The following is a 27,351-nucleotide window of genomic DNA, read 5'->3' as shown; positions in this document are numbered from 1 at the left end:
GCACATCGTCGAGGGTGCGATTCTTCACGACCAGGGATGTGAACAAGTCGAAAAAGGTCGGCCACGAGGAGTAACGACCGTCGAATTTGGGGATTCGAATTCCTCTCGTTCAGGTGGAGTTTGGATCACGGTCAGGTGACCCACGAAGCGCAAGGCGTCGATCGACTGCGTGATCGACGTCCGGGGAAACACAGGGTTCCCTTCTCTCGATCGTCTTCGTATCCGGCTCGAAGGACCAAATGTTCCGTCGATTTCGGGACGGGAATTGCCGGTGTGGACGACGGGACGATTACGAAAGATTACGAAAGATTTTAGACAACACACTATGTACAATATATTTAAAAACGACTATATACACTATGTACAATTCGCGTGGGCGCATAATGCACGTTCTCGCTAGGCGTGAACTCGTTCGCGGTGGGGATCGCGTCAAGGGATCGCGATGCTCGAACGATAGGTAGTCGATTCTAAAATGCGCTCGTGTCGTCTAAATACGCTTCGCCTTTCAATTTCAAACTCGTCGCGCATCGGTGCGCGGGGTGTATATATCACCGCCTTCCTGACGCGCGGAAGGGGTGTCGCGGGGGACCCGTTGCCGAGCGGTTCGGCAACGATCGACGAATTCGAATTGAAAACGCCCGGTGCGGGCGACCGTTTTGTCGGGAGCGCGCGTTTGTTTTGGGATCGCGGCGGTCCTTTCGGTCGCTCGGTCGATGCTCCCGCTTGTTATCGGGCGCAGCCGACGGTTGAGCCCGAACACTCGCGCTATACAGTAATACTCAACCTGTACAGTTATTATAATTAATATTACTATTGTTATTATTACAGATGGCTTTGTTATCCAATAAACTAATATTCCGTATATGTCTGGCCGATTTCGAATGCTTAATTAATATGCTTCTGCAACATGTGACAGCTATGTTACATGCAGTACAATGTGCTTTATTTTGTAGTGGTGAAGGAGCTAACGATACTTTAAAAATATCTTTGTCTAGCCACGCAGATTGAAAATTACAAATTCTACTCCTCCTACTCCTCGTTGTAGCTCTTTCTCCACTATTAACTGCCATTGTATAATAAAACATTAACAATACTTACCTCGTTCCGCGTCACGTCTCTCGTCCATCAGTCGTCCCGCCAATAACACCGGTACATTCCCGCCAGTATAACTGCCTCAGGGCGTCAGGGCCCTGGCCCCTCGGCTGCGTCATTGTAGATACGCTACTGTCCTGGCCGCACATGCCCGAAAAACGGTGTGTTCAATCGGAACACTGTCCTGACCTGTGACCATATACACCTATAGACCCGGCGCAGATAAGTTTCCCCTCGGCAAAGATGAATTCATATCACGGACCTAAGGACTGAGCTTAACCCTGGGGGGGGGGGCGGTGACCCCAAAGACGGAAGGGGAATCAACTTGTCGGCCATCTTGCTAGGCAGATCTGTGGTGCGCTCTATAGGCGACTTTAAATACTAGTGTAGCGTCTGTCCTCGTCTGTGCTACATCTCTAGCATGGAACAGAACCTACATCACCTTTAGCAGGAAACAGAACCCACTTTACTGTTAGTAAATTGTGGCTGTCAGTATTTCGGATCTGTTACGTAACATGACCACATCGATGTTTCTGGTATAATCGTCTATAAAGGTCGCGAAGTATTTCGCTCCTCCGAGGGATTGTACGCTGAAAGGTCCACATATATCCGAGTGGACCAGCCCTAGTGTTTCGTTCACGGTCTGTCCCGAGTATCTGTATGGTAATTGGTGTATTTTACATATATCGCATATTGCGCAACTGAACTCACCCGTGTTACCTGTCAGTTGCATTCCTTTGACCATTTCGTGTCCATGTAATTTTTTTCAAATCACCTACGTTGAGGTGTCCGTATCTCTGGTGCCATCTCATTATATTATTGTCTCTTCTGCTTTGGCCAATCATTGCGTTTTGCCCAGCTTTGTTTATCATATAGAGTTGTCCTTGCCTTCTGGCTGTAAGTGCTGTGGTTCCATCCCTACGACTTACTATAGCTGTATCCTTGTAAAACGTAATTTTGTAACCCTTTTCTGTGATACTAGAGACTGAGATTAGATTCGTTCTTAACTTAGATACGTACATTGTATCTTGTAATTTTATGTTATTCGTTTCTGTATCGTTTGCTTGTGCAACGATTCTTACCTCGCCTATGCCGGCTGATTTGATATGTTCTTCGGCAGCCGTGTAGACTTCGTCGCGTAGGGATTCGTTCAGCGACGTAAACTTGCTGCGATCGTTGCACATATGCTTCGTGGCACCGCTATCTAAACACCAAAAATTGAGATTTTCGGTTTCCGTGTTTAACACCATCGCGGGCATTGCGTCTTCCCTTCTGTGTGTTTTTGGCTTCATAATTTTCGACGTGCATTCACTGGATCTGTGTCCCGGTTTACCGCAATTGTAACATGTGTAGGTTTGTTTTTGTGGAGTAAATTTATTTTCTTCTTCTCGAGGTTTTGTCCATTTACTTTTGAACTGCGTATATTTTCCTTTGGTAAATAGTGCGTCGCGTTTGCTTGGTTCGTGACCGAGTTCGTCACGTTCATTTTGTCTAGCCTCTTCCTCTATTAATTTTGCCTTTAAGGATTCGATTTTGGGTGATTCGTCGCGCGCTTCGATCGCTGTACAAAAGTTTTCATACTGCGTTGGTAATGACGCGAGCAGCATTATTGACAGTAGGTCTGCCGGGATTTTAATACCGGCTTCTTCGAGCTGCTCCGCCTTGTTTTCGTACTCACAAACATACTGCGTCATTGATACGTCCGGCCCCTTTTTCATGCGGTACAGTTACTCGTACATCGTGGCTTTCCGCACTGGACCTTTCGACTGAAATATTCTTCGGAGTGTTTCCCAGGCTTTGCTGGAGGTTTCCATTCTCTTAACGTGATTTAATGGAGTTCGTTAGACGCTGAGGGCGATTAAGGCTAACGCTTTCTCGTCTTTTGCTACCCACGTGTTTGGATTTAGGGCCGGCTTCACTTCTCTTCCGCACACTGTGACGTTGCAAATCGTGCGACGTCACTTTTCCGTTAATTACGGTTACAAAAGTAACATATAAACGGGACTGAGCCGCCCTCTCACGAGCCACGACACGGAATCACAGGATTCGAGAGGAATCCCGTACTTATCGATCGCCGATGATTGACATCTGTCGTACATGCCGAGAACGGCCAAGTTTACAGGGCCGTATTACGGGCACGAGAAAGGTATCCCGACCGACCGAAGTTTCCCGAGGAACCGATACAGCACCAGACGAACCTACAGAAAAAGAACTGGCCGATATTGCGGAAGCCCCGTGCACGGGCAACAACGATTTGGACCGAGAGCACACGGGGAATCAACCCGGAGGCGTCGAAGGGACAGGAGCTTACATCGAACAGCTGGTTATCATGACCTTTCGTGATCCCGACGTCGCCTCATCGCGCTAAAGCTCCGGCGTGGGTGGTGCGATCGCAGCCAAACGGAGGAAAACCTCAGTTACGATTATTCGCGCTAAGGTCTGGGGCCCAAGGACCTTAGTAGGGACGATCCTGGTCGCTACAATGTTGCGTACGCGCCACGCGCCAATCGGGAAAATACGGCAACGAGTCGAGAGGGGGAAAAAGGATCGAGTCGCCGCGCGATCGAAAATCGATGCGACACTGTCGCGCTGGCTCACGGTACGTTCGCACATTAGATTACGCCGTTCTCAAATCACGCGCAAAATAACGCCGCCGATCTATCTTCGCGATTCCGGTCGCATAGTAATAACGAGTGCTCGTGCGAGTTTCCCGCTGGGATTAATCGTGCATTCGACGGCACCTGCCTGCCCTGCAGCCGACTAGGGCCGCTTCCCGGAAGCCGTACCGGCGCAATCGAAAGAAAAGGCGAAACGGTAAGTCAGCCAGTGATCCATCCGTTGTTTCTTGCGAGGTGGCTCGACCTTAATCGCGCGAGGGCGAACGCTTCTCGTCTCGTCCTCGAATATTCGCGTGTGCCGAGGCGCTAAACGCCTCGTGCCAACGTCTCACGCCCGTTCCGGTGGCGTTTTGAGGTTAGGTTTCGGAGAGTTTTCCCCGGGTATTGCGAGTGCGGAAGTTTCCTCAGAGGAGTCGCATTTCGTGAGAATAATCTCTAAGTGTCTCGAATCCTGTGTCGCGCCGATGATCGAAACGTAACTAAGGGTACCGTGCGTGTAAAATCGAACCGCGAGCGACGGCCGCCGCGACGGTCCATTACCGCGCCGTTCACCTGCGCTACACGCGATCTCGTCGATTTTCTCAACTCGCGGTCTTGTACGACGATTCCGACGTGTGTCAAACTTCGATACGACAACCGCGCAGAGAACCTACATCTGTCGCAATCTTGTATATAGAGCGCGGGCTCTCGGGTCGCGGCCACGTGGCCGTAATTTTGTAATCATTAACGACCGATTAAACATCTCGAGCCCATATCGTCGTAAGTTATTTCTCGATTCCTGTGAGATCCGTCCTGCCGTGAGGATTGTCCGAACGTTCCTGTGTCCGAATCCTGTGACCCGTTTCGTGGCGCAATTCCCGTCCGCGTATTTCGAGGGTTCGACTTCCGGGCTCAGCTTCTCTGAGTTCAGGAACAGGATCGCGTTTCGCGTGGCACCCTAAAAGTGCCTGGCGCCCGAACAATTCGTAAAATTTGATCCGGCGGATCCTCGACGTTCCGTTGTCCCGGGCGGACCGCGCGTACTCGGCTAAACGCGGCCCGGCCTCCGTGCCTGTAAAGCCCGAGATTGATCCTTTCCACGGGCCTTCCAGCTCCGCGGAAAAGATCAACGTGACAACACATAGCCCCATAAGTCGTTATACACGAGAATGCTTTTCATGCGTAATTTCCACGTCTCGTAGTTGTCATCGGTTAGCTTTTCAATATTGTGTATATTACTTACGGAAGCCATTATTCGTCCTTCTTATTCTCACTTTTGTATGGCGCACTTATTAGTTTTGTCCTTCACACACAATTTTCGTATCTCTAATATACTAGAAACCGAAATCCGAATACACTGACTTTATTTTTGATTTAACCCATAACCTGTTCGACGAGTTACGAAGAGAGAACTTATTATATTAGTAATGTTGCGTATTGCAGGGTCGATTGCTCGAGACAGATTGACTTGAACGTGACGGTTTGTCGCCGGGACGACCTTGTTATTCGGCAACAAGGACTTCGTACAATTCAGACGCACACACACACACATGGTTGCCATGATAACATTCTCACAAATTCTATTGTTACACTTATTTTTCTCTTTGCTTAACTGTTGTTCCATTTCCATCAACCGATTTCCCTCTATGGTGCATTCTTGCGAAGATGAAATGGCTGTAATACCACAATTTTCTATAACACTGTCACTAACACTATCACGGTCACTGTCATCATCGCAATCACCACCGGCGAGATTCTCGCCTGCGCTATCGCTATCACTGTCTTCCAGAACAAGCACCCTAGGCTCGGCATTTCTACGCAAAACACCCGTCGGATGAAAACTACTTCTTAAAAAAAGTCGACTACATAGATATTTATTTCGCAATTCTGACTTACAATTAGTCATTTCTACCCAATTGTCTAAACCGCTATTAACCAGCCACGTTATACACCTGTCATTGTCATTAACCGGAAAACGATGAAAAGTAGATTTGTCCGTTGAATTGCGGGATGTTAAACTGCACTTCAAATACGCACACTTTTTATAATGTGGTCGAGATTTAACATTTCTATTGTGGGGCAACGGGTGAAATGAGTTACACAACTTCGCGTGAGTGGTCTTTATTCTCGCGAGAGGATCTGTGCCAGTCCTGCCGACTGCTCGCGATCGAATGAAATCCAAAATGCCGGCTCGTGTGCCTTCGCCTGTTTGAACAAGCGACGACCGTCCTCGGAACCGATATTCGATTGTTTCTCTGCGGCTTCCCGAGGACGATCGTCGCCACGCATACAATGTAAATATGGCGCCGTGCTCGTTGCACGGGCCGCCACATCTATATTCCATTTTTTGTTAATTAATATAGCTAACTAAGCAAACTAAATATGTAGAATGTAGGAGGGGTTCGGCACCGGAAAGGTCAGGATTTACCAATCGACTCGTAACGCGAACCAAGATTTATTTAAGAAATGTACTACTCTTCTTCCGCTATTCTGAGCTAACTGCTCGAACACAGTGCGTTGCGGTCAAAACGTCAAAACGAGCTCAAAAAGCTGCGCGAAACGGGGTTACTCTCTCGTGGGATAGACTTTAGGTAATGGGAAGTGGGGTAAGAAGCACAGCCCTCTAATAAACCTATAATAAACATGTAACCTATAATTAACCTATAATAAAATATGCCACCACTCGTACCTGGTACCTGATTTCCCTTCGTATTTCGTTCGACACCAAACAAAAAAATCAATTTTATCTGTTTACGCTTGGTAAAAGAAGTTAAAGCATTTTTTAGTAATCCAATTGTCAATATGTATTTAACGTAAACGACAGCGGAGCTCGAAAGGCCTCGATTCCCGAGAATTGCAAACAAAATACGACTTTTTCATTTTTTTAATTAATTTTTCATTAATTGAAATTTAATTAATTGAAATACAATGCCTCATCTGATCGAGCTACGATCTAGCCATGCCTGAAGCACATACAGGTTGTCCCAAAACTCGTGAAAATCCCGAAAGGGGGTGGTTCCTGAGACCATTTCAAGCGACATTTCTTTTTGTTTAGGAGATATTAACGAAAAACACGGACCAATCAGAGCGCGACCTAGACGCGAGTTGCCACAGTCGGCCAATAGACAGTTGGCGCGCCGCACAGTGTCGCGAAATGCCTGTTTTTTGGACAAAAATAAATAACTTTCGTTCTGTTCATGATAGAGACATGAAACAAAATGGGTTTTCTTCTTTATATTGAAAGCAATCTCAATATGATGTTATTATAAATATAGTCATTTATTTAAACAATAAAAAACGATTTTAATAAACAAAATTTAATTTTCTTGAGCGTTATTAGTACGTGATATTTACAATTTTTAAATAGCATAATTAATATGTAAGTATTGTAACGGTTCTGCTTCCGGCGGAGATGTCGTCGCGGCGTCGTACCCTCTCGTGCTGAAATAGCTCGTCGCGCCGGGTTCGTAAATCGGTGAGAGAATCGACGGAAGCTGAAAATGGACGAAGTGCGCGGGGCGTGAAATAACGACAACGGTTTTACGTATTTTCGGGCTCACTACACGTACGTTCGCGGACTCATGGGACTAGTAAACCGTGTTACCGAACCGTGCTTCTACCGGTGATTCTGGTGTGAACGTTTGTCGCGGCGCGACGCGTACGCGTGGACCTGGTGGTCAATACCGACGACTGGGTTCAGAAAGGAACGGTCAGGAAAACCCGGCCACGAGTTGGGAGGTTCCCCGTGGCGGTTCTACGGTAAATGAAGAGGATGCTGCCCCTTCATTTAATCGTCTCCGGTAGCTGTCGGAGTTCTCGGGATGCTGCCCAAACGGCAGAGAAGGATGCTGCCCTCTCTGTTTGGCGTGTTCGCTGTCGCGCCGGTGGGAACTGCCGATGTCGAGGAGGCCGATGCTGCGGACAACTCGACGTCGATAGCGTGGGAAAATAGGTGAGTACCAGTAATACGTACCAATACTTGGGATGTGCCCAGGATGCTGCCCAGGCTGGATAAGAGGCCCGTGCCTCGTTTGCATCGCCTTTTATAGGCGGAGGTTAGTGGTGGGGGAATGGTGCGAAGGAAACGGATGTGTGACGTCGAGTTTCCGCATTCGTTAAGATGGCGGAACCTCGACGTCCGTTTCCCGCCGAATATGGCTTGGAGCGCGGGCTCGTGCATCGTGACGCGTCGTATACGGACGACGCGTTCGGTAATCGTCGGCGTCGATCGGTTGCGTTCGGCGCGTGTCTCATAGTGACAGGCCTGCATCGTACAGGTCTGTTACAGTATAATAGAAATGTAAGTATAATACATAATAATAAATACATAAAAATAATAGATAATGATAAATACATAAAAATAATAGATAAAAATAAATACATATAAGTATAATAGAAAATATAGATATTAAAAAAACAACTGTTTCCCTTAAATTATTCATATAAATTATAAATTATATTTATATTTATTTACAATTATAAATTATAAATTATTCATAATTATCAGAATCTGAATCTTCGCTTTCTACAAGTGAACGAAGCACACTTATATCAATTGCATTATTTTCTGTTAATACTTCTTGCGATTCCTGTATAATATACTTTTCTATTCCTGCAATATTCTTATTTGTATTATTCGATGTACATTCTCTAGAGCTTGATATTAATGGATAAGATGTTAATAATAATCTATTGAGTAAGTCTGTCATTGTTAATATTCTACGTGTTTTACGAGTATGTTCTAGTCTATTTTTTCGTATATTTTTATGGGTTGCCTCTAAAGCTTCCTCGGAGAGAAAACCTATAGGCAAATCGAAAGAATTTATAATTTCGCATCCGTGGACTAATACCTCATGGACCGTGACCGGCAGATAATACCAATTGTAATTTGCTATATGTATATCAATCGTAGGTTCTATTTAATAATACGCGAAATTCTTCTAAATTACAGTAATTTTTCGATCGGAGTCTCCACACCCGGGTGTTGGACGGACTTGGTAGAGTACGGAGGCTATATTTTTATGACTGCGTCTACCGCGCCGAGACTTCAAACGACGAGCCGAACATAGAGAAGGACAGAATGAAATAGGATCGCGTGTCGCCGTCGCCGGCACAGTTTAAAGGCCCGTGCGTCATCACAATGAAACACCAAGACCTCAGCTTTCTTATTTTCTATGATATCATTATGGAACTTTCACCAACATATTCGTGACATTTCTCTGATTAAAATGATACCAAACACGATATAATTTGGCCAATATTTAGTGGTTTAATCGACGATGAAAATTTCGAACGCCACGAAGAAGAGCGTATTGGAAAGAAAGAGACGCGAACAGTAGCCGCCGCCGGTTCGCATCTCTTTCTTTCCAATACGCTCTTCTTCGTTGCGTTCGAAACTTTTACCGTCGATTAAACCACTAAATAACGTTGAAATTATATCGTGTTTGGTATCATTTTAATCAGAGAAACGCCAGGAATAAGCTAGTAAAAGTCCCATAAACCGATCATTAAAATTAAGAAGTTTGAGAACTCGATTCACTCGAGTCAATGTGTGGTGTTCACACCGATATACCCGAGCCGAGATCAATCATCGCCGCTCTACGGCGCGGAGCAGCGTTGGCCGGCAGTGGAGTGAGTAGGCACTGGACTCCGATCGGAGACACCCCCCAAGACTCCGATCGAAGAATTACTGTAATCTTATTACAAGAAGCTAGTACTCTTAAAATTATATGAAAATTATCAATTACATTTTTGTTAATACCAGTGATTTCCGCATTAATTCTAGACTCTTTAAAAAACTTTCTTGCGGTATTGTCGTCGTTGCTTGATACAAATCCTTGCTTAGGTTTGTCGACATGAAGTCCTAAGCGAGATTTAAATTCTTCTTGGATCCTTCTTTTATTGCTCTCAAACGTTTGTCTATTCTCGGCACCCCTTACTTGCCAACATTCAATTGGCAGATGATACGAAATATGTATCATACTAAACATTCGAAAAATCGTATCCAACAATGTAATGTCGAAAGCCCAAAACGATAGTGTTCGATGTTTGAAGATTTTTCCATCACTTTTCTTGAATTCATTTCTTTTGGACTTGCTCCACACATATAGCATTTTGCAGAAGAATTAGTGCTCGATATAATATTAGTGATACTGCCATCTACCATTGTAAAATATAATTTATATTTTACACTTATGGTTCTATCGTTTAAATTAATTTTATAATCAGAAACATTATTAATGGCATTATTAATTAATCCTTCTTGTTCTTTGACCAATGATGCATTTTCCTTTATGTACATTAACTTCAACGGTCGAAAAAAGAAAGGAGAAGACGGACAAGGGTTAATCCACAACTCGCTATTATCGTTCGCATCAATAAGTTTTAACAGTACTAGTGCAGTTACAAACATAAATTCGTCGGTGCTGGATGGATTTTCGGAGAACGACTGCTTGTAGACGCTGTGGTTTGCACTTCCATCAAAACCCCACTTACATATAAGTTTGAAATTGCTATGGTCTTTAATTTCTGTAAGTTTTAAAATACTATTGGCAATCTTGTTTAAGAGATCTTGGAGATCAACTTCTGCAGTAGTTTCACTAATTATAATCTTCGACGGTAAAAATTCCTGCTTCATTTCATGTAAAATATGCTCGGTCGGTATGCAATTTTTGTGGATGGTATTCATGAAGTTCCGTAAGGTTCGATATTTTCTTATCGAAAGATTTAAATCGAAGTATAACGCAAGCAGCCGATGGGGTTCTATAAGTGCATGCCCAATTTCAGTAGTTTGGTTCTTCGACATACCAGCAGCGTAACTTAGCTCTTCGTACGATCTTCAAGATACCAAATTGTCAACTCGTCTTTTCTTCGTTCGTGACGATGATCGTTGATAGAAACGCAAGGTCTTCCTCTACTACAGCTTGGACCCGACTGCGGTTGGGGTGACACTATTTCCTCTTCTTCAGTTAAGAGTGTTTCCATAAGAGGGCTCGGTTTCGAGAAGAGGCTTTCCAAGTTTTAGAACAATTCATGCAGAAAGTATTGACAATTTTATCCAATTTTTGTTCCGAGCAATCAGAAAGGTGCTCTATATTCATTAAAAAACAAATGCGATTTTTAACTTCCACCTCCTTTTGGGAAAACGGTTTGCATGAAACAAAAACATCCAATAAGGGGGCCGTCTCCTAGCAGATGACGGTCGCGCGTGAACACTCACACACCGCTAGACCACGTATACGTACGCGAGAATTGCTAGGATCAGGGAAATGCGTTCTGATTTCTCGATAATGCAAGGACGGGGGTTTTTATTAGTCAAAATCGCTAGATAAATCATTGCTCGGAAACGTAAAAGAACGACTTTTGAAGCAAACAGCGAACTAGATTGATCTTTCATCTAGCGATTTTGACTAATAAAAACCCCCGTCTTTGCATTATCGAGAAATCAGAACGCATTTCCCTGATCCTAGCAATTCTCACGTACGTATACGTGGTCTAGCGGTGTGTGAGTGTTCACGCGCGACCGTCATCTGCTCGGAGACGGCCCCCATAAGTCACAATTTTTAATAACTACTGCACTATTCATTGCGACTGTATAAATCAGATACTGTTTAACTGGAGATAATTCTGACGAAATATCTATAATATCACTTCATACGATGAAGTGCAAGCAGAAACTGTACCTCGGTAAAGAATTTCATTAACAGTTGAAGTGCCACGTACATCATTTTTCTTTCTGCAACAATCGCCTGATGACGCGCGTGTAACACGTCGCTGCCGTTCCGGTAACAGAAACATCTCGACGTGCGTGTCTCGACAATTGTCAAATTAATACCAGATATGAATGATCCTTCTAAAACCTTGGTTCTGGGATGCCTTAAATTTATTATAGGCAAGAGGTTTATGATAGGGACGCACCGGAACATGCTAGTTTCTAGATTTTCCGTATTATCATTTTAATTCGCCTAATCAAGGAAGTCAGGACTCAAAAATTACTTTATTACTGACTTCCAACTCAATAGCAACGACCTGTCATAAATATCTCTTATACAGTGTGACGCGCGCCGTATCGGGCAATAGACCATCCAGCCCCCTGTAGGGGCCTGAACGTGCACGTCTAAACTTGGCAACTCATACCTGATACCAGAATTCGTATAATACATTCATTTTACTGCGCTGCAGCGCTGCAGACTGCCTCATTCGCGTTCTACCGGGTGTACTCAAGTGTACTGCATTACGCACGCTTCCACAGTTTTCTTTGTCTTGTCTTTGCACAGTGTTTTTGAAGTGTCAAAATTATGTAGATACAATATATTAACACACATCTACAAAAAATGTACAAATTCTATATAAAATTAAATAAAATATATTAACAAGGAGAGAGAGAGGCCACGGCCTTCGGGTCATCGATCTCGTTGAGACTTCGCACCAGGGGTTGAAAACAGTTATGATATCGATTCCGGTTCTTGAAACAGTTATGAGAACCGAAAAAATTTTATAACAGTTATGAGAATATCGGTTCTGGCTTATATCGGTTACGGTTACGGTTCCTGAGAACCGATATTATTTCGGTTCTGTAACTGTTATTTTTCGGTTCTGGATTTCGATTCTGGATTTCGGTTCTATCATTCTGTATTCTGTATTATGTTCTCTCGGTCTTATACAGGGTGTCCCAAAACCCCTTCGACTCCGGGAAATGGGAGGTTTCTTAGGTCATTTGAAGCAACATTTTCCTTTGCACCAATGTCAGCCGGGGCTTTGTTTAGGAGTTATTAACGAAAAACACGGACCAATCAGAGCGCGATCTAGACGCGCGATGGCACGTTCAGCCCGGCGCGCCGGGAGACGAGCGTGGTGTAACGCCGCGATGCCGTAACGAACAACAGTTTCTCGAGATTATGTGAATCCTCCCCGATTTGGATGAGCCTTGGATATGTTGTCAAGACCATGATTCTGAACAACATTTCCCTTTACAGCTTTTGTCGGCCGGCTTTAGTTTACGACATACATAATTGTAAAAACTTGTAATTGTAAATCGATCGATGTACTATCTTTTACCCGATTTGGATTTGCTTTGGATATGTTGTCAAGACCATGATTCTGAACAACATTACCCTTTACAGTTTTTGTCGGTCGGAAGAACTTTACTTGTCAATTCATATGGGTGGATCTCTTTACCCGACTTACGGCAACGTTACCCGAACGAGGGAAGAAGCAGAAACTGATTGTATTAAAAACTCACTTATTCAGCCGTAAATCCATTTGCTGCTTCGAAATGTGTGTCGCTGGGTCACTCGGTGACGAACTGCACAGATGTCTTCAGGTATACGACAGTACCGAAAGCTAAGGGACGTACGGCCAGGTCGACGAAGTGCACAGCCGGTGGTAGAAGGCCTAAAGGATGCGCGGTCAAGTCGACGATCCAGAATTTCACTTTCATTTTCGAATCGATAAATAATTCGTATGTTTATTTCACACAGATGCCTTGAAATTTTTCCACACTCACAATCACTGTTCACATTTGTCAACACATAGTTATGCACTAATAATAATTGCTTAAACTAATTAAACGATTATTTAATCTAATCACTAGACTGCGGATCTTTATGTAAAATGAAAGTTGGCTGCCGCTATTACAAGGGACAGGAGCCAGACAGATATTTGATTGTGATCATTTTAAGAAGTTGAAAATAATACATTGGTGTTTTGAAATTATTTTAATCTCTCTAGTGTCTTAAAATGCACCTACTCATGTTTGCTACAAATGCATGAAATCCGCAGTCTAGTGATTGCATTACCTGATTGTTGTAATTTGTGCAGCAGGACAAGGGATATGGCAATTATTATTAGTGCATAACTATGTGTTGACAAATGTGAACAGTGATTGTGAGTGTGGAAAAATTTCAAGGCATCTGTGTGAAATAAACATACGAATTATTTATCGATTCGAAAGTGAAAGTGAAATTCTGGATCGTCGACTTGACCACGCATCCCTTAGGCCTTCTACCACCGGCTGTGCAGTTCGTCGACCTGGCCGTACGTCCCTTGACTTTCGGTACTGCCGTATACCTGAAGTCATCTGTGCAGTTCGTCACCGAGTGACCCAGTGACACACATTTCGAAGCAGCAAATGGATTTACGGCTGAATACGTGAACTTTTAATTCAATCAGTTTCTGCTTCTTCTCTTTTTTTACGATTATCTCGTAAACTGAAGCCGATCGCCAAAAAGTCTAAAGAGAAATGTTGTTCAGAATCATGGTCTTGACAACGTATCCAAAGCTCATTGAAATCGGATAGAAGCTAGTAGTACATCGATCCCATGATTTACAAGCAAAGTTTCTCGCGATAATCTCGTAAACTAAAGCCGATCGCCAAAAAGTCTAAAGAGAAATGTTGTTCAGAATCATGGTCTTGACAACGTATCCAAAGCTCATTGAAATCGGATAGAAGCTAGTAGTACATCGATCCCATGATTTACAAGTAAAGTTTCTCGCGATAATCTCGTAAACTAAAGCCGATCGCCAAAAAGTCTAAAGAGAAATGTTGTTCAGAATAATGATCTTGACCACATATCCAAAGCTCATTGAAATCGGAGAGCATTCACATAATCGAGAAACTCTTGTTCGTTGCGATGTCACGGCGTACCACCGACACTCGCTTGCCCGCCCGGCGCGGCGCGGCGGGCCAGGGCGCGCTCTGATTGGTCCGTGTTTTTCGTTAATAACTCCTAAACAAAGCCGCAGTTGACATTGGTGCAAAGGAAAATGTCTCTTAGAATGGTCTCAGGAACCTCCCACTTCCGGGACTTACACTTAGTTTGGGACACCCTGTATAACTGTTTCAAACAGTTATTTTCAGAACCGTTTCAACCCCTGCTTCGCACACTTATAGATTTCGTTCTCCTGTTTACGAATATATACCATTATAGGGGCAGACGCTCAATAGTCTTTAAGATATTGACGATTAAAGTTTCATTGCTCCCCTTAAATATAGTATTCTTTATAAATCACAGCAAGAGACGGCGTGGCGTGACGGTAGCGTTTCAAGTTCTCACGCGGAAGACCAGAGTTCAAATCTTGTCATGTGATTCGATTTTTTTAAAAATTTTACTTCATTTTTTATTTATGGAACATTTACCTCGATGTATGTGTATGTTATTAATTTCAATCAATTCGATTTCACGCAGAATGAATATATGAATATATATTATGAATATATTTCACGCAGAGCCAAGGTTAACACTCTTAAAAAGACCATTACTTTTTAAATATTGGACTATGCGATTTGAACTTTTTTGGGAAGCCAGAGCAATTAGTTTACTTCAGGATGTCAAAAGAAATTTTTTCAAAAATTGCATTTGGCCGGAATTGTAGAGAAAATACTAAAAGTTGCATTGTACAACTTTTTTACGCGGGCCTATATTGAAATTTTAAAAAAATACGTTTTGTAGATCTGTATCAATTATATGCACTGTGAAAGTTTCATAGAAATCGGTTGATGCGGGAAAAAACGACAGGCATTGAAAGATGTAAGAATCTTTAGAATTACTGCAGTTGGAGGCCGAAAATCGTGAAAAACTGAAATTTTTACCATCTTTAAATGTTTGTAGTTCATTACAACGTCGACCGATTTTTATGAAATTATCAGAATATGTAACAAGGATAGCGGTCTTGATCGACCTCGAAAGGAAAATTGTATTTGGAGTGAATGGAAGTGAGTGAGAACTGGATGATTGTGTGATTGAAGTGAAAGAATGGAATGGATGTAACGTGCGGATATGACTGGAATGAGTGGGAGAAAGAGAATGGGTAGAATCCTAATTAACGATAAATCACTGTATATTTGCACTTAAACACTGTACAAAAGTCTATGTAATGAAATTGTAAGATGAAAGGCACAAATAAATGAAGTGAAAAAAGAGAGTACTGATTAAGCGTTTTACTGACGGCGATAGCGAGAAGCGCGTGGCTCTAATTGCGAAGAAGTGCGAAAGAGTGAGTAAACGGCGGATTCTCACTTGCTTTTATGCTCTCTCTGTTTCTAGAACGTTCGTCATGCGTCATTGCTTCCGGGCGAGCATTCGCGAACGTTCGAGAAGGATCGAGAGTGACTCGCGACCAATTGCGCAAGCACGCGAGCGTTACGCAATTTCCGAGCGCTGCTGATTGGCCGATCATCGTTCCCTAGCTCGCGTCATCTTGGCGCGAATCGCAACTGTTTTGGCGGAGCACGCTGTGTCGCCAGACTGACATGGCGCTCGCACGCGCCAGTTTCGAACAGAATATATTTAATTGATGTAGATCTACGAAACGTGTTTCCTAAATTTATGAAAAAGACGATAACTTTTTTAATATTGTACTATACGATTTGAACTTTCTTAGAAAGGTAGAGCAACTAGTTTACTACAGGATGTAAAAAGAAATTTTTTCCAAAATTGAAATTGATCGGAATTGTATAAAAAAAAGTTTCATTTTACAACTTTTTTATGTGAGCCTATACTGAAAATTTCGTCAAAATCGGTCGAAGTTGTAATGAGCTACAAACGTTTAAATTAAGATGGTAAAAATTGTAGATTTTCAAGATTTTCGGCATCTAACTGTAATAAATCTAAGGATTTTTACATGTTTCAATGTCTGTCGTTTCTTCCCGCATCAACCGATTTCATTGAAACATTCACAGTGCACATAATTCATATACAGATCCACAAAACGCATATTTTACATTTTTATTACGGTCTGTAATAAAAAAGTTTTATAAAGTGTCTTTTTTACTTTCTCATGTAATTCTTATCAATTGAAATTTTACATGATGTTTTAACGGGTGTTTTGTAATGTTCCTGAAGATTTTCATAAAAACCAGTTGCTATATAATGCACACATGATTTAATTAACGATACATTTATTTTATTCATTTTATTTTATTTATTTTATTCAAGTATACATTACATTTATAAAATACGTATTAATATTTGGCTGTTTGCAACATTTAGAATTTTGCAGTTAAACATATATATTCTTTATTGTACGTACAGTAATCATTCGTTTATTATTTATTCCCAATACAGAGATGAAATTAACTAATCAAAACAATATTCTATGTATTCGCGAGACTGCAGTGACTACAGCTATTTTTTTATTTTAATTCCTACCACCACCAACGAGATGTAAACTCGTCTGTGCTACCACTAAGGGTACGCGCACAGTGGAGCCGACATCGGTCGGAACTGTGACGTCAGAGGCATCGGGACCGACCTTTCAAATGTGTGGGTAGGCTCGTCTGTGAGACCCTTCTAGCTTCGACCGACGTCGACCGTCAGGAGTCTTGACTCAGGACCAGGGTTGCCAGATGCTGGACGTGCCCGGCCCCTTACTTTTCCGTCTCTCGCCACCAAGCTGCGTTAAGCCTGCCTTCGCTTCCCCCACTCTTACCACTGCCGCTGCCGCGTGCCGCGTGGAGCATGCTACCGAGTGGCGCAGAAAACACCGTACGCTTATACAAGCTGATTTGCCTCGGAAAGGTAGGCTATATACTGCTATAATGAAATAAATTTATTCGTGTATTGTTAAATAAACACAAATTAAGGTTTGAAAAATGTATATTTGCGACCTGCTAATTACAATCACTGCTATTGCTTTCGCTAGTATTCTATTCTACCTAAAGGTAGGCTATACTGCAATATCGAAATAAATTTATTCTTGTATATTGTTAAATAAACACAAATTATGTTTTAAAAAATGTATATTTGCGACCTGCTAATTACAATCATCACTTTCGCTTCCTATAATTAAATTTTCAAATTCTTGCGGTATACTAGCTTTCTTGTACATATCGCTATTAAAATTCTGTATAAAATCGTTGCTTATAACATAATCGCTACATTTCATATGAGTATTCCTAAATTCTAATTTAACTCTACCGAGTGCAACAACCATTTGAGGCTGCAGTCGATTGCGATCTGCCGTTTTCATTTCACTTATTAGGGAGAAAAATCGTCCTATGGAAGCGAAAGCGAATTTACCAGCGAAAGCGGTGATTGTAATTAGCAGGCCGAAAGTATACATTTTTTAAAACATAATTTGTGTTTATTTAACAATATACAAGAATAAATTTATTTCGTTATTGCAGTATAGCTTACTGTAAAGGAATAGTGGAAGGATTTATTTAATTAAGGTCACTAGCACTTTGTGTTTAATTGCCAACAGCAACAGTCAAAAAGTCCACTTTATTAAAAACAGAATTAAATTACTGTTATCTAAATTTAACCCGACACCAACTATAAACTAGACGAAGAAGAAAAAGATAATATAAAGGGAAACCAGAGAGAGACAAAGGAAGCGCAATGACTCTTCTTTTCAACGTATGGGTTTCTGTAGCGGTAACAGCTCAAGCAAGGCTGGAGTTTGAAGAGCAACTGATTTTTCGGTAATCAGCGGGGAACGACGAGTCAGGACGGTCGAGAGGAGAGGTGACGAGGGCCGGTATTGTCTCGAGACAATGTTTTCATTTCGGCAACACGTCTCGCCCTTCTTTCCCCTGTCCCATCCTAACTCGCGTGCCGCCGCTGAGCTCGCGCGATCCGCAACACTTACCTTTAGGTAGAATAGAATACTAGCGAAAGCAATAGCAGTGATTGTAATTAGCAGGTCGCAAATATACATTTTTCAAACCTTAATTTGTGTTTATTTAACAATACACGAATAAATTTATTTCATTATAGCAGTATAGCCTACCTTTCCGAAGCAAATCAGTTTGTATAAGAGCGTACGGTGTTTTCTGCGCCACTCGGTAGGCAGGCTTAACGCAGCTTGGTGGCGAGGGACGGAAACGTAAGGGGCAGCATCTGGCAACCTTGCTCAGGACCCCCGCCGCACGCTTGTATTTCGGGGCAGCGTTCACTTTAAATGATTTTCATGTCGCCAATTTTCAAGTATCAGTATTTTTAAAAACGGGTCCGCAAAGAGGACACTTGGGGCTATATTATCATTATTTTTATTTTTCCAATTTCCGGGCAGTATGATAGCAATGCGCCTGTTTAAAAAACAATTGCAAAATAAACTCTGAAAATAAATATTTTTTCAACTGAAATAATTTTTATTAAATACTCTTATGGTTTCACTATGTGCACCAAAAACTAAAATTGTCATTGTTTTGTTAGTTTGGCCGTTATAATTTAGTGAAAAAGTTGTGACACCTCATATTCCACGTCTGCGTAGAACCATCAATTTTCAAGATTTCAAAGAATTCTCTTTGGGTTCATATTTTACTAATGTTTGACACGCGATTGTAAATACGTTCAAAGCAATGTGCTACCGTCTCGTCCCGTGTTATTGTCTTTACCGTTCGCGTTCAATTTGAACGATTTCTAACGAGCTCCCAAGTATGAGAGTATGGTGGGGATGCCCGCGTATTACGCGAGGACCCCGATCCGAGTCAGTCGAGATTTATGACTAACAGATCTCGGTTCCTCCGAAACAAGAATCGCGAATCGTTCTTCCGAAACGAGAACCGTGAGTCGTTCCTCCGAAACGACATCTCTCATTGTCAGTATTTGTATCGCGTGTGTAAAATTGTTATTAAAGTGATCTAGAAGTCGCAGAAACCCGGCTTCCTTGTTTAAACCAGTGGTTTAATTCACCCCTTTACACTTTCTCCACTACCGGACTGATCCAACCCTTCATACCCGATTTAAACGAAGTATTCGTGTCGGGGTAAACAATTTGGTCCTTCGAGCCGGATATACGGTAATCAAGTGGTAAAGTGCGAAAGTGGACTTTGGTTTCTACCGTGAAAACCGGTAAAATTCGAACACCGGCGTCAACAAGACCGGGTGACTTTGACTACGCGGCAGCCTCAAACAGACACCAACCGTTGCGATGGATTTGAATGTAACGGAATCTTTCGAAACCGCGTTGGAAAGGCAGTTGCAAGCCTGCGTCTCTCTCAAGAAGGCGTTAATTAATACAAAGAAGAAAGGAGAGGCCAACTACACCCTCCGGTATCTAGAAGACAGGTTCAAACTGTTCGAGGATACCTGGTACGAGATCAAGCAGCTGAATGCGTTTCTGCAAGCTGCCAGGAAGGCCGACAGGAAGAAGGAGGCCGTTCCGTACTTCACATCTAACCAGATGGACCGCATGGATGACATACACGAGGAAGGATGGGACTATTTCAAGGAGCACATCGGACGCTTGACCATCCCGATGACGCCTCCCGCGGCAAGTTCCTCCGTTTTGGATCCCTCACCCCCGGTAAGTGGAACGGTTCCAGTTAAACTTCCGAAGGTGGAGCTTCCCACGTTCGACGGGGATCTAGCGAAATGGAAATCGTTTGAATCCAGATTTAGTTCCGCGATTCTGAAAAACAGTAGACTAACCGACGTGTCGCGTCTTGAGTATCTGCTTAGCGCGTTAAAGGGTGAAGCTCTCGCCGCCGTCGAGAATCTTGATGTAATCGACGCGAATTTCGAAATTGCGTGGAATCGCCTTCGCGAAACGTACGATAATGAACGGATAGTTGTTCAAGCTTTATTGCATAAATTGTGTGCAGTAAAGTCGATTAAGCACGATCAGCTCGATTCCTTAAAGCAGTTTACCGTTCACTATCGTAATACGTTAGAAGCTCTACGAAAACTCGGGCATCCCTCCGACCAAGATTTTCTCGTCTACATGATAACGAGTACCTTCGATAGCGAGTTAAATCAAAAGTGGAGCGACCACATCGGCGACACTAGAACTTATCCGAGCTACGAAACCTTGGAAAAATTCATGCTGAAGAAAGCCGCGGCGTTGGAAGCGAAACAACAGTCAAAGCCGAAACCCGCGGCGCTCGTGCAGCAATCGAGTCTGACGCGCCCGAGATCCACCGCCCACGTAATAGAAGAGTCGGGTCGCTCGCCCGCGCCGTGTTTAATGTGTTCCGAATTGCATTCCATCCGAGAATGCAAAGCGTTTCGAAGACTGTCCCCGCTCCTACGCTTCGACTTTCTGAAGGATCAGCGCGTATGTATTAACTGCCTCAGCTCAGACCATACCGTGTCGATCTGTGCGAGTCCGAACGTCTGCAGAGAATGTCACGCGAAGCATCACACGCTACTCCACCGAACGGAGAATCAGGGACAAAGCAAAGCACCGTCGCGACCGAACAGGAATCCACCATCGCGCGCGAACACTGTTAAACAACCAACTAATGGCCCTTCGCGATCATTGCTGACGACAGCGGCGACTACTAGCGAAGTGCGCCCGTCAAGCTATCAGGATACCTGCGATAACGTTGCCACACATTTCGCCGAAGCTGCTCCGAATGTCGGGAAGGTTGTCCTACTAGCCACAGCTCTAGTAACCGTTTTCTCACCGGACGGCCGGTCGCGATTAGCGCGCGCGTTAATTGATCAAGGCTCCCAGTCGTCGTTCATTTCGACTAATTTAGTCCAGAGCTTGCGCTTGAAACAGGTTCGTTCGCCCATAAGCGTAACTGGGCTCGGCGGGGAGCATGCGAGCACCATAGACTACAGCACGTTCATTCGGATAGGAGGGGCCGCTCACTCGAAACCGGTCGCCTCTACACGTGCGTTTCTAGTACGGAACATTTCGCAATACGTTCCACCCCCGATTAATGTAGGGAATTACCGGGCGTTCGCGAACCTCAAGCTAGCCGATCCCAACCCCGCATCGAATCAAAGAATCGAATTGTTGCTGGGAGCCGAACTCTTCAGCCAGATACTTCGACCTGGCATCCGTCGGTCGCCCAAAAGCGGTCCGGTTGCCCAGAATACAGAGCTTGGATGGATCTTGTCTGGCAGTACATCAGGGACGAGCGTCTCGCACCCCACGGTGACTCTGCATCACGGGGTTACAGAGGATCCGCTCGAAAAGGCTTTGTCGCGGTTTTGGGAAACGGAAGCTGTACCCGCGTCGCGCCCCCTTACTACGGAGGAAAACCTATGCGAACAGCACTTTGCCCAATCCTATACGCGGGACGAGACAGGTCGGTTCATAGTACGGTTACCGTTCAACAGACCGGAACCGGACGATCTCCTCGGAGATTCGTTCCGTGGAGCCGCTGCGTCCCTCCGCCGATTAACGTCGAAACTACAACGCGACAAGAAGATCCAAGACGAATACACGACCTTCGTACGGGAATACGAATCGCTCGGCCACATGACGCGATTTTCACCGATTGTCGTCACAAGGACGTTCATCCCACATCGCGCGGTCGTTCGGGAAGAGAGTTTGACTACGAAGCTGCGCGTCGTCTTCAATGCGTCGAGTAAAACAACTAGCGGTTACTCCCTTAATGACCTACTTCACGTAGGGCCAAAACTACAATTGGAGATCTCGAAGATCCTGCTAGACTGGCGCCTCCACCAATATGTACTGGTCGCGGACATCGAGAAGATGTTCCGCCAAATTATTGTACATCCAGATGATAGAAAATACCAGTGCATATTATGGGAAAATGAATCGTCTGCCGAAATCGAAGCGTATGAGTTGAATACGGTAACCTACGGCACCGCCTGCGCCCCGTATCTCTCGATGCGCGTTATTAGGGAGATTAATCACCTCGAAGGAGCGAACTTCCCTCTCGCGTCTCCGATACTCAAAACCAGCATCTACGTGGACGATGTTTTCATGGGGGCAGTGGACAAGCGGCTGCTTGAACAAACGCGGCAGCAAGTATGTCAGTTACTTGCACGAGGTGGCTTCCATCTTCGAAAATGGGCCGGGAACGACTCGCAAGTCCTTAGGAACATCCCGGAGACTAAACATTCACACGCGGTCGACCTACGGATATTCCACGAGTCGGAGCTCAAGGTTCTAGGAGTCAACTGGATTCCATCGGACGACGCCTTTTACTTCAACCTGCAGCAGTTCGCCATACGCGAAGGAAAGATGACCAAGCGCGAACTCCTGTCGGAGATATCAAAGTTGTTCGACCCTCTAGGTTGGTTATCACCGATAATCATACGCGCGAAAATTCTAATGCAGCAGCAATGGCTCGAGAAGATTCATTGGGAGGACCACGTATCCGACAAGACGCAGGATAGCTGGAACGCATTCTGCTCAGATTGGCGTGCATTAAACTCCTTGCGAGTTCCTCGCTGGATAAAGTACGGTCCCGATTCGACGCAAGTGCAGTTGCACGGATTTAGTGACGCCTCCAGCGCAGCATTTTCCTGTGCTATCTACGCTCGAGTGTCGTCCCTCAGTGGCGATACATTCACCACGTTACTCGCCGCGAAGTCGCGAGTAGCGCCGATTAAAACCCTTTCAATTCCAATCCTCGAATTGAACGGAGCGGTAATGCTGGCGGAGATGATGGAGTACGTCACCAAGTCCATCTCTGTCTCAGCAGACCGCATTATATGTTGGACCGACTCTACGATAGTCCTCGCCTGGCTGAGGAAACATCCCGCAACGTGGAAGACCACGGTGGCCAATCGTACGTCAAAAATTCACTCGACGCTCCCATCGGCTATCTGGAAGCACGTGCCGACGCAGTTTAATCCTGCTGATTTGAATTCGCGCGGTGCAAAGGCAGAGGATTTATTATCGTCGCCGTTATGGATCGAGGGACCACCATGGATGCGGGAGAGAGAGGAACGGTGGCCGCTCCAGCAAGTGTACGAGACGCAAGAAGGGCAAAACAAATCAGCTGTTCACCTGACAACAAGCGGCGAGCCATGGGTCGCTCTAGATCAAGTTTCCAGCTGGTCTCGTCTCATCCGCGTATTCGGCTATGTCAGACGATTTGTAAATAGAACGCGTTCGAGAAGCCACGCGCCCCGCGTTTACCTCACCGCGTCCGAATTACACGAGGCGGAGCGAAGCATCGTACGCCACGTACAAGCCCATGCGTTCCGATCGGAAATCAGCAGGCTCAAAGAGTCAAAACCGTTGGATAAGCGATCATTGCTTACCCCTTTGAACCCCTTCATTGATCAGTTCGGCATCTTGCGTGTAGGAGGAAGGCTGCAAAATTCTTTCCTACCTTGGGAAACTAAACATCCCAGCATTTTACCGAAACATAGAATCTCGGAGCTAATCTTACGCGACGCACATCTGCTTTCTTTACACGGCGGAACGCAATTGACCGTGTACACTGCTCGACAAAAGTACTGGATATTGGGCATCCGCGATGCAGCGCGAAGAATCATCCACCAATGCGTGAAATGTGCACGATGGCGGGCGGAAATGTCCACGCAAATTATGCAAAACCTCGTGCCTTCCCGCTGTCGACCATGCACCCCGTTTCTCAACATCGGGATAGATTACGCGGGACCGTATTTAGTACGCGATGCTGCGGGTCGCGGAAAGAAATCGCACAAGGCTTATATCGCCGTATTTGTTTGCTTGGCAACTCGAGCAATACATTTAGAGTTGGTCCACGACGGCTCTACGGCAGCATTCCTCGCTGCCCTCGATCGATTCATTTCTCGTCGCGGGATACCGAAAACCATAACAAGCGACAACGGAACAAACTTCATCGGAGCGGCACGGGAGCTCGCGCAAGATTTTTCCACGATCACCGAATCGTCAGAATTACAGAAGCACTGCGGTGATCTGCGCATTCAATGGTCCTTCTACCCCCCTGGAGCACCGCATCACGGAGGCATGCAGGAGGCGGCCGTCCGCTCTGTAAAACACCATCTTCGGCGTATCATGGGATGCTTCACGCCAACCGCCGAAGAGTTTACAACGTTGCTCTGCAAGGTCGAGGCCACGCTGAACTCCCGACCGATCACCCGGGTGCGAGACGATCCAGAATGTTTGGAAATATTAACTCCAGGGCATTTTCTAACGGGCGGCCCATTGAATTCGCGACCAATTCCATCGGTAGCCGAAGAGTCAATCTCGCATCTGTCGAGATGGCAGCAGATTCAAAACTTCCACGAACGCCTGTGGAAGATATGGTCACGCGAGTACCTTCAAGAGCTACAGTCACGATACAAATGGCGAGACCAAAAGGACCAGTTGTCCATCGACGACGTCGTGCTCGTCGAAAACCCTATTTTACCCCCCAACCGGTGGGAAATGGGCAGGGTTATAAAAACCTTCCCAGATAACGCAGGCAACACCCGCATAGTACAAGTTCAGACGAAAACTTCCTGTTACCGTCGACCTATTACGCGGTTATGTAAATTGCCGGTAAATTAATTAAAATCTGTAAACGGTTCGTACGATGTACCATAACACGGGTGTGTGGGACGCGTGAATGACTGGGTGAATGAGTGGGTGGAGCTCGTTCCTTTCTTATATTCGGTTACGCGGTCGCGCAAGGCGGGCGGTATTGTTTGACACGCGATTGTAAATACGTTCAAAGCAATGTGCTACCGTCTCGTCCCGTGTTATTGTCTTTACCGTTCGCGTTCAATTTGAACGATTTCTAACGAGCTCCCAAGTATGAGAGTATGGTGGGGATGCCCGCGTATTACGCGAGGACCCCGATCCGAGTCAGTCGAGATTTATGACTAACAGATCTCGGTTCCTCCGAAACAAGAATCGCGAATCGTTCTTCCGAAACGAGAACCGTGAGTCGTTCCTCCGAAACGACATCTCTCATTGTCAGTATTTGTATCGCGTGTGTAAAATTGTTATTAAAGTGATCTAGAAGTCGCAGAAACCCGGCTTCCTTGTTTAAACCAGTGGTTTAATTCACCCCTTTACACTTTCTCCACTACCGGACTGATCCAACCCTTCATACCCGATTTAAACGAAGTATTCGTGTTGGGGTAAACAACTAAAGACTGCAACATATCCAAATTTGAACAAAATTCGAAACAGGAGTTCTATTTTGCATGGAATGATACATGTGCATTAATTGTATGTGTTCAGGTTATTTATATTTAATATGTATATTTGAATATAAAAGAGAAGGTACAGTGTACAATATGAAACATGGCCGCAGTGCGTGCTTTCTTTTATAAAGAAGTCTTCTAACCAAGAAGACCATAGACTCTTCTGTAGGAAGACTAGAGCAGTGAATATAACGGTCAATCCGCGGCCGTAACGTCATACCAGATGAGGACCTCTCCGCATGTCTGGTTTCCCACAGACGCCATATGTGTCGAGATGCGCCATCTATGTTTGGATGCGTCCGCACGCCATGAACAGAGCGCACACTTCAACAGTATGTAGATCAACGTTCACGGAAGTATGGATACTAGAGAATATAATTAAAAACTGAAACAATTATAAGATACTGCGATTTTTAGATCAATCGTAAGCAGAATTATTATCTTTAATTGTTGTTTATTTTAATTATCATTTCATTGATCGTCTGATTTTTGAAAAAAACTGAAACACGCCACATCCGGATAGTGTTTACAGTAGACAATTAAAGATAATAATTCTGCTTACGATTGATCTAAAAATCGCAGTATCTCATGTAACGGTTGTCGTTTCCGACGGTAATCGGAATCGTCGCGATGCTGACCCCCCAGTGTTTGGACAGCTCGTCGGACCAAGGTTCGTTAGCTGACGAGGGGAGTCGACCGGTGCGGGAAGACGAGGTGCGAAGGTTCGGAAAGAATTCGGAAACAACGGTTACGTTAAATGACGTACTATATTTAGAGGCTGTAAACGAAGGTACATGTATACACAATGCTGCTGTTTTAGACGCGACGGAGTTGCCGGGTTGCAGCGTGTATGCGTGAATCGGGGCGGTGCACGGCGGGCATCGCGGTAGAATAATTCGGGCGGTAGACGATTATTAATGGCGCGAATTCCGGTGGTTCGGCGGAGCGGGACGGTTTATCGGAACTCGGTGGCTTCGGCGGTAGCGGCGGGGCGTTCGGTGAGTCGGCGGGACCGGCGGTGGTCGTCGGAGATTTCGGTGTCTCGGTGGAATCGGCGGGTGACTCAATGGAGTGGTGGACCGGAAGGGTGCAACGGTGTAATTTTCGACGGCTCGGCGAGGTGAAGGTCAGTGCGGGGAGTTCGACGGCTCGGCGGACGGATGTCGGAAGGACAGTCTCGGCGGCTCGGCGAAACGGAGGTCGGGGTGCAGGTTTCGACGGTTTGGTGGAAGTTTCGGCGGCTCGGCGAAACGGACTTCGGTGTGGGGGTCTCGGCGGCTCGGCGAGACGGACTTTGGTGTGGAGGTTTCGACGGCTCGGCGAATCAGGCTTTTGGTGCGGGAGTCTCGACGGCTCGGCGAGACGGACTTTGGTGTGGAGGTTTCGGCGGCTCGGCGAAACGGGTTTTGTGGTGTGGGAGTCTCGACGGCTCGGCGAAACGGATTTCGGTGAGGATGTTTCGACGGCTCGGCGAAACGGATTTCGGTGAGGATATTTCGACGGCTCGGCGAAACGGATTTCGGTGAGGATACTCACCCTGGACAGGAGATGTGTCGGCTTCCTAGTGATCGCTGTGACGGCTCGTCTCAGGCAGGACTACAGGAGTGGAGTCTAGAATACTTCTAGACGGAATGCGGTAATTTGTCTTATTTGCCGCGGCTTATATATTATTAACATCGTGGTGAGGGTTGGTGGTGCGGTAGAGGGTTCGTACTGTTTTCGGTACGTTTCGGTCGCGTCCGCCCTTGTTTTGGGGCTGTATTCGAAAAGAACCGTTGGTGACAGGACTGCTCGGTGCAGGTCTGTTACATCCCCCTCCTTCTTCGGGGTGGCGACAAATATCGGTCGTAGGGAAAAAAGAAATTTAT

General features: G+C 45.0%; 1 protein-coding gene across 1 annotated transcript; it reads left to right on the top strand.

Moving 5' to 3' along the window:
* Window positions 1-19,562: 19,562 nt before the first annotated feature.
* Window positions 19,563-25,872, top strand: LOC143207259 (uncharacterized). Its single transcript, XM_076420494.1, has 2 exons — window positions 19,563-24,728; window positions 25,741-25,872. The coding sequence occupies exons 1-2, from the start codon at window positions 19,563-19,565 to the stop codon at window positions 25,870-25,872; spliced, it is 5,298 nt and encodes a 1,765-aa protein (XP_076276609.1).
* Window positions 25,873-27,351: the final 1,479 nt, after the last annotated feature.

The sequence above is a fragment of the Lasioglossum baleicum genome, chromosome 1 (genome assembly GCF_051020765.1).
Source record: "Lasioglossum baleicum chromosome 1, iyLasBale1, whole genome shotgun sequence".
Classification (NCBI taxonomy): domain Eukaryota; kingdom Metazoa; phylum Arthropoda; class Insecta; order Hymenoptera; family Halictidae; genus Lasioglossum; species Lasioglossum baleicum.
The sequence above is the reverse complement of the archived record's forward strand: the minus strand, read 5'-3'. Positions and strand labels throughout refer to the sequence as shown.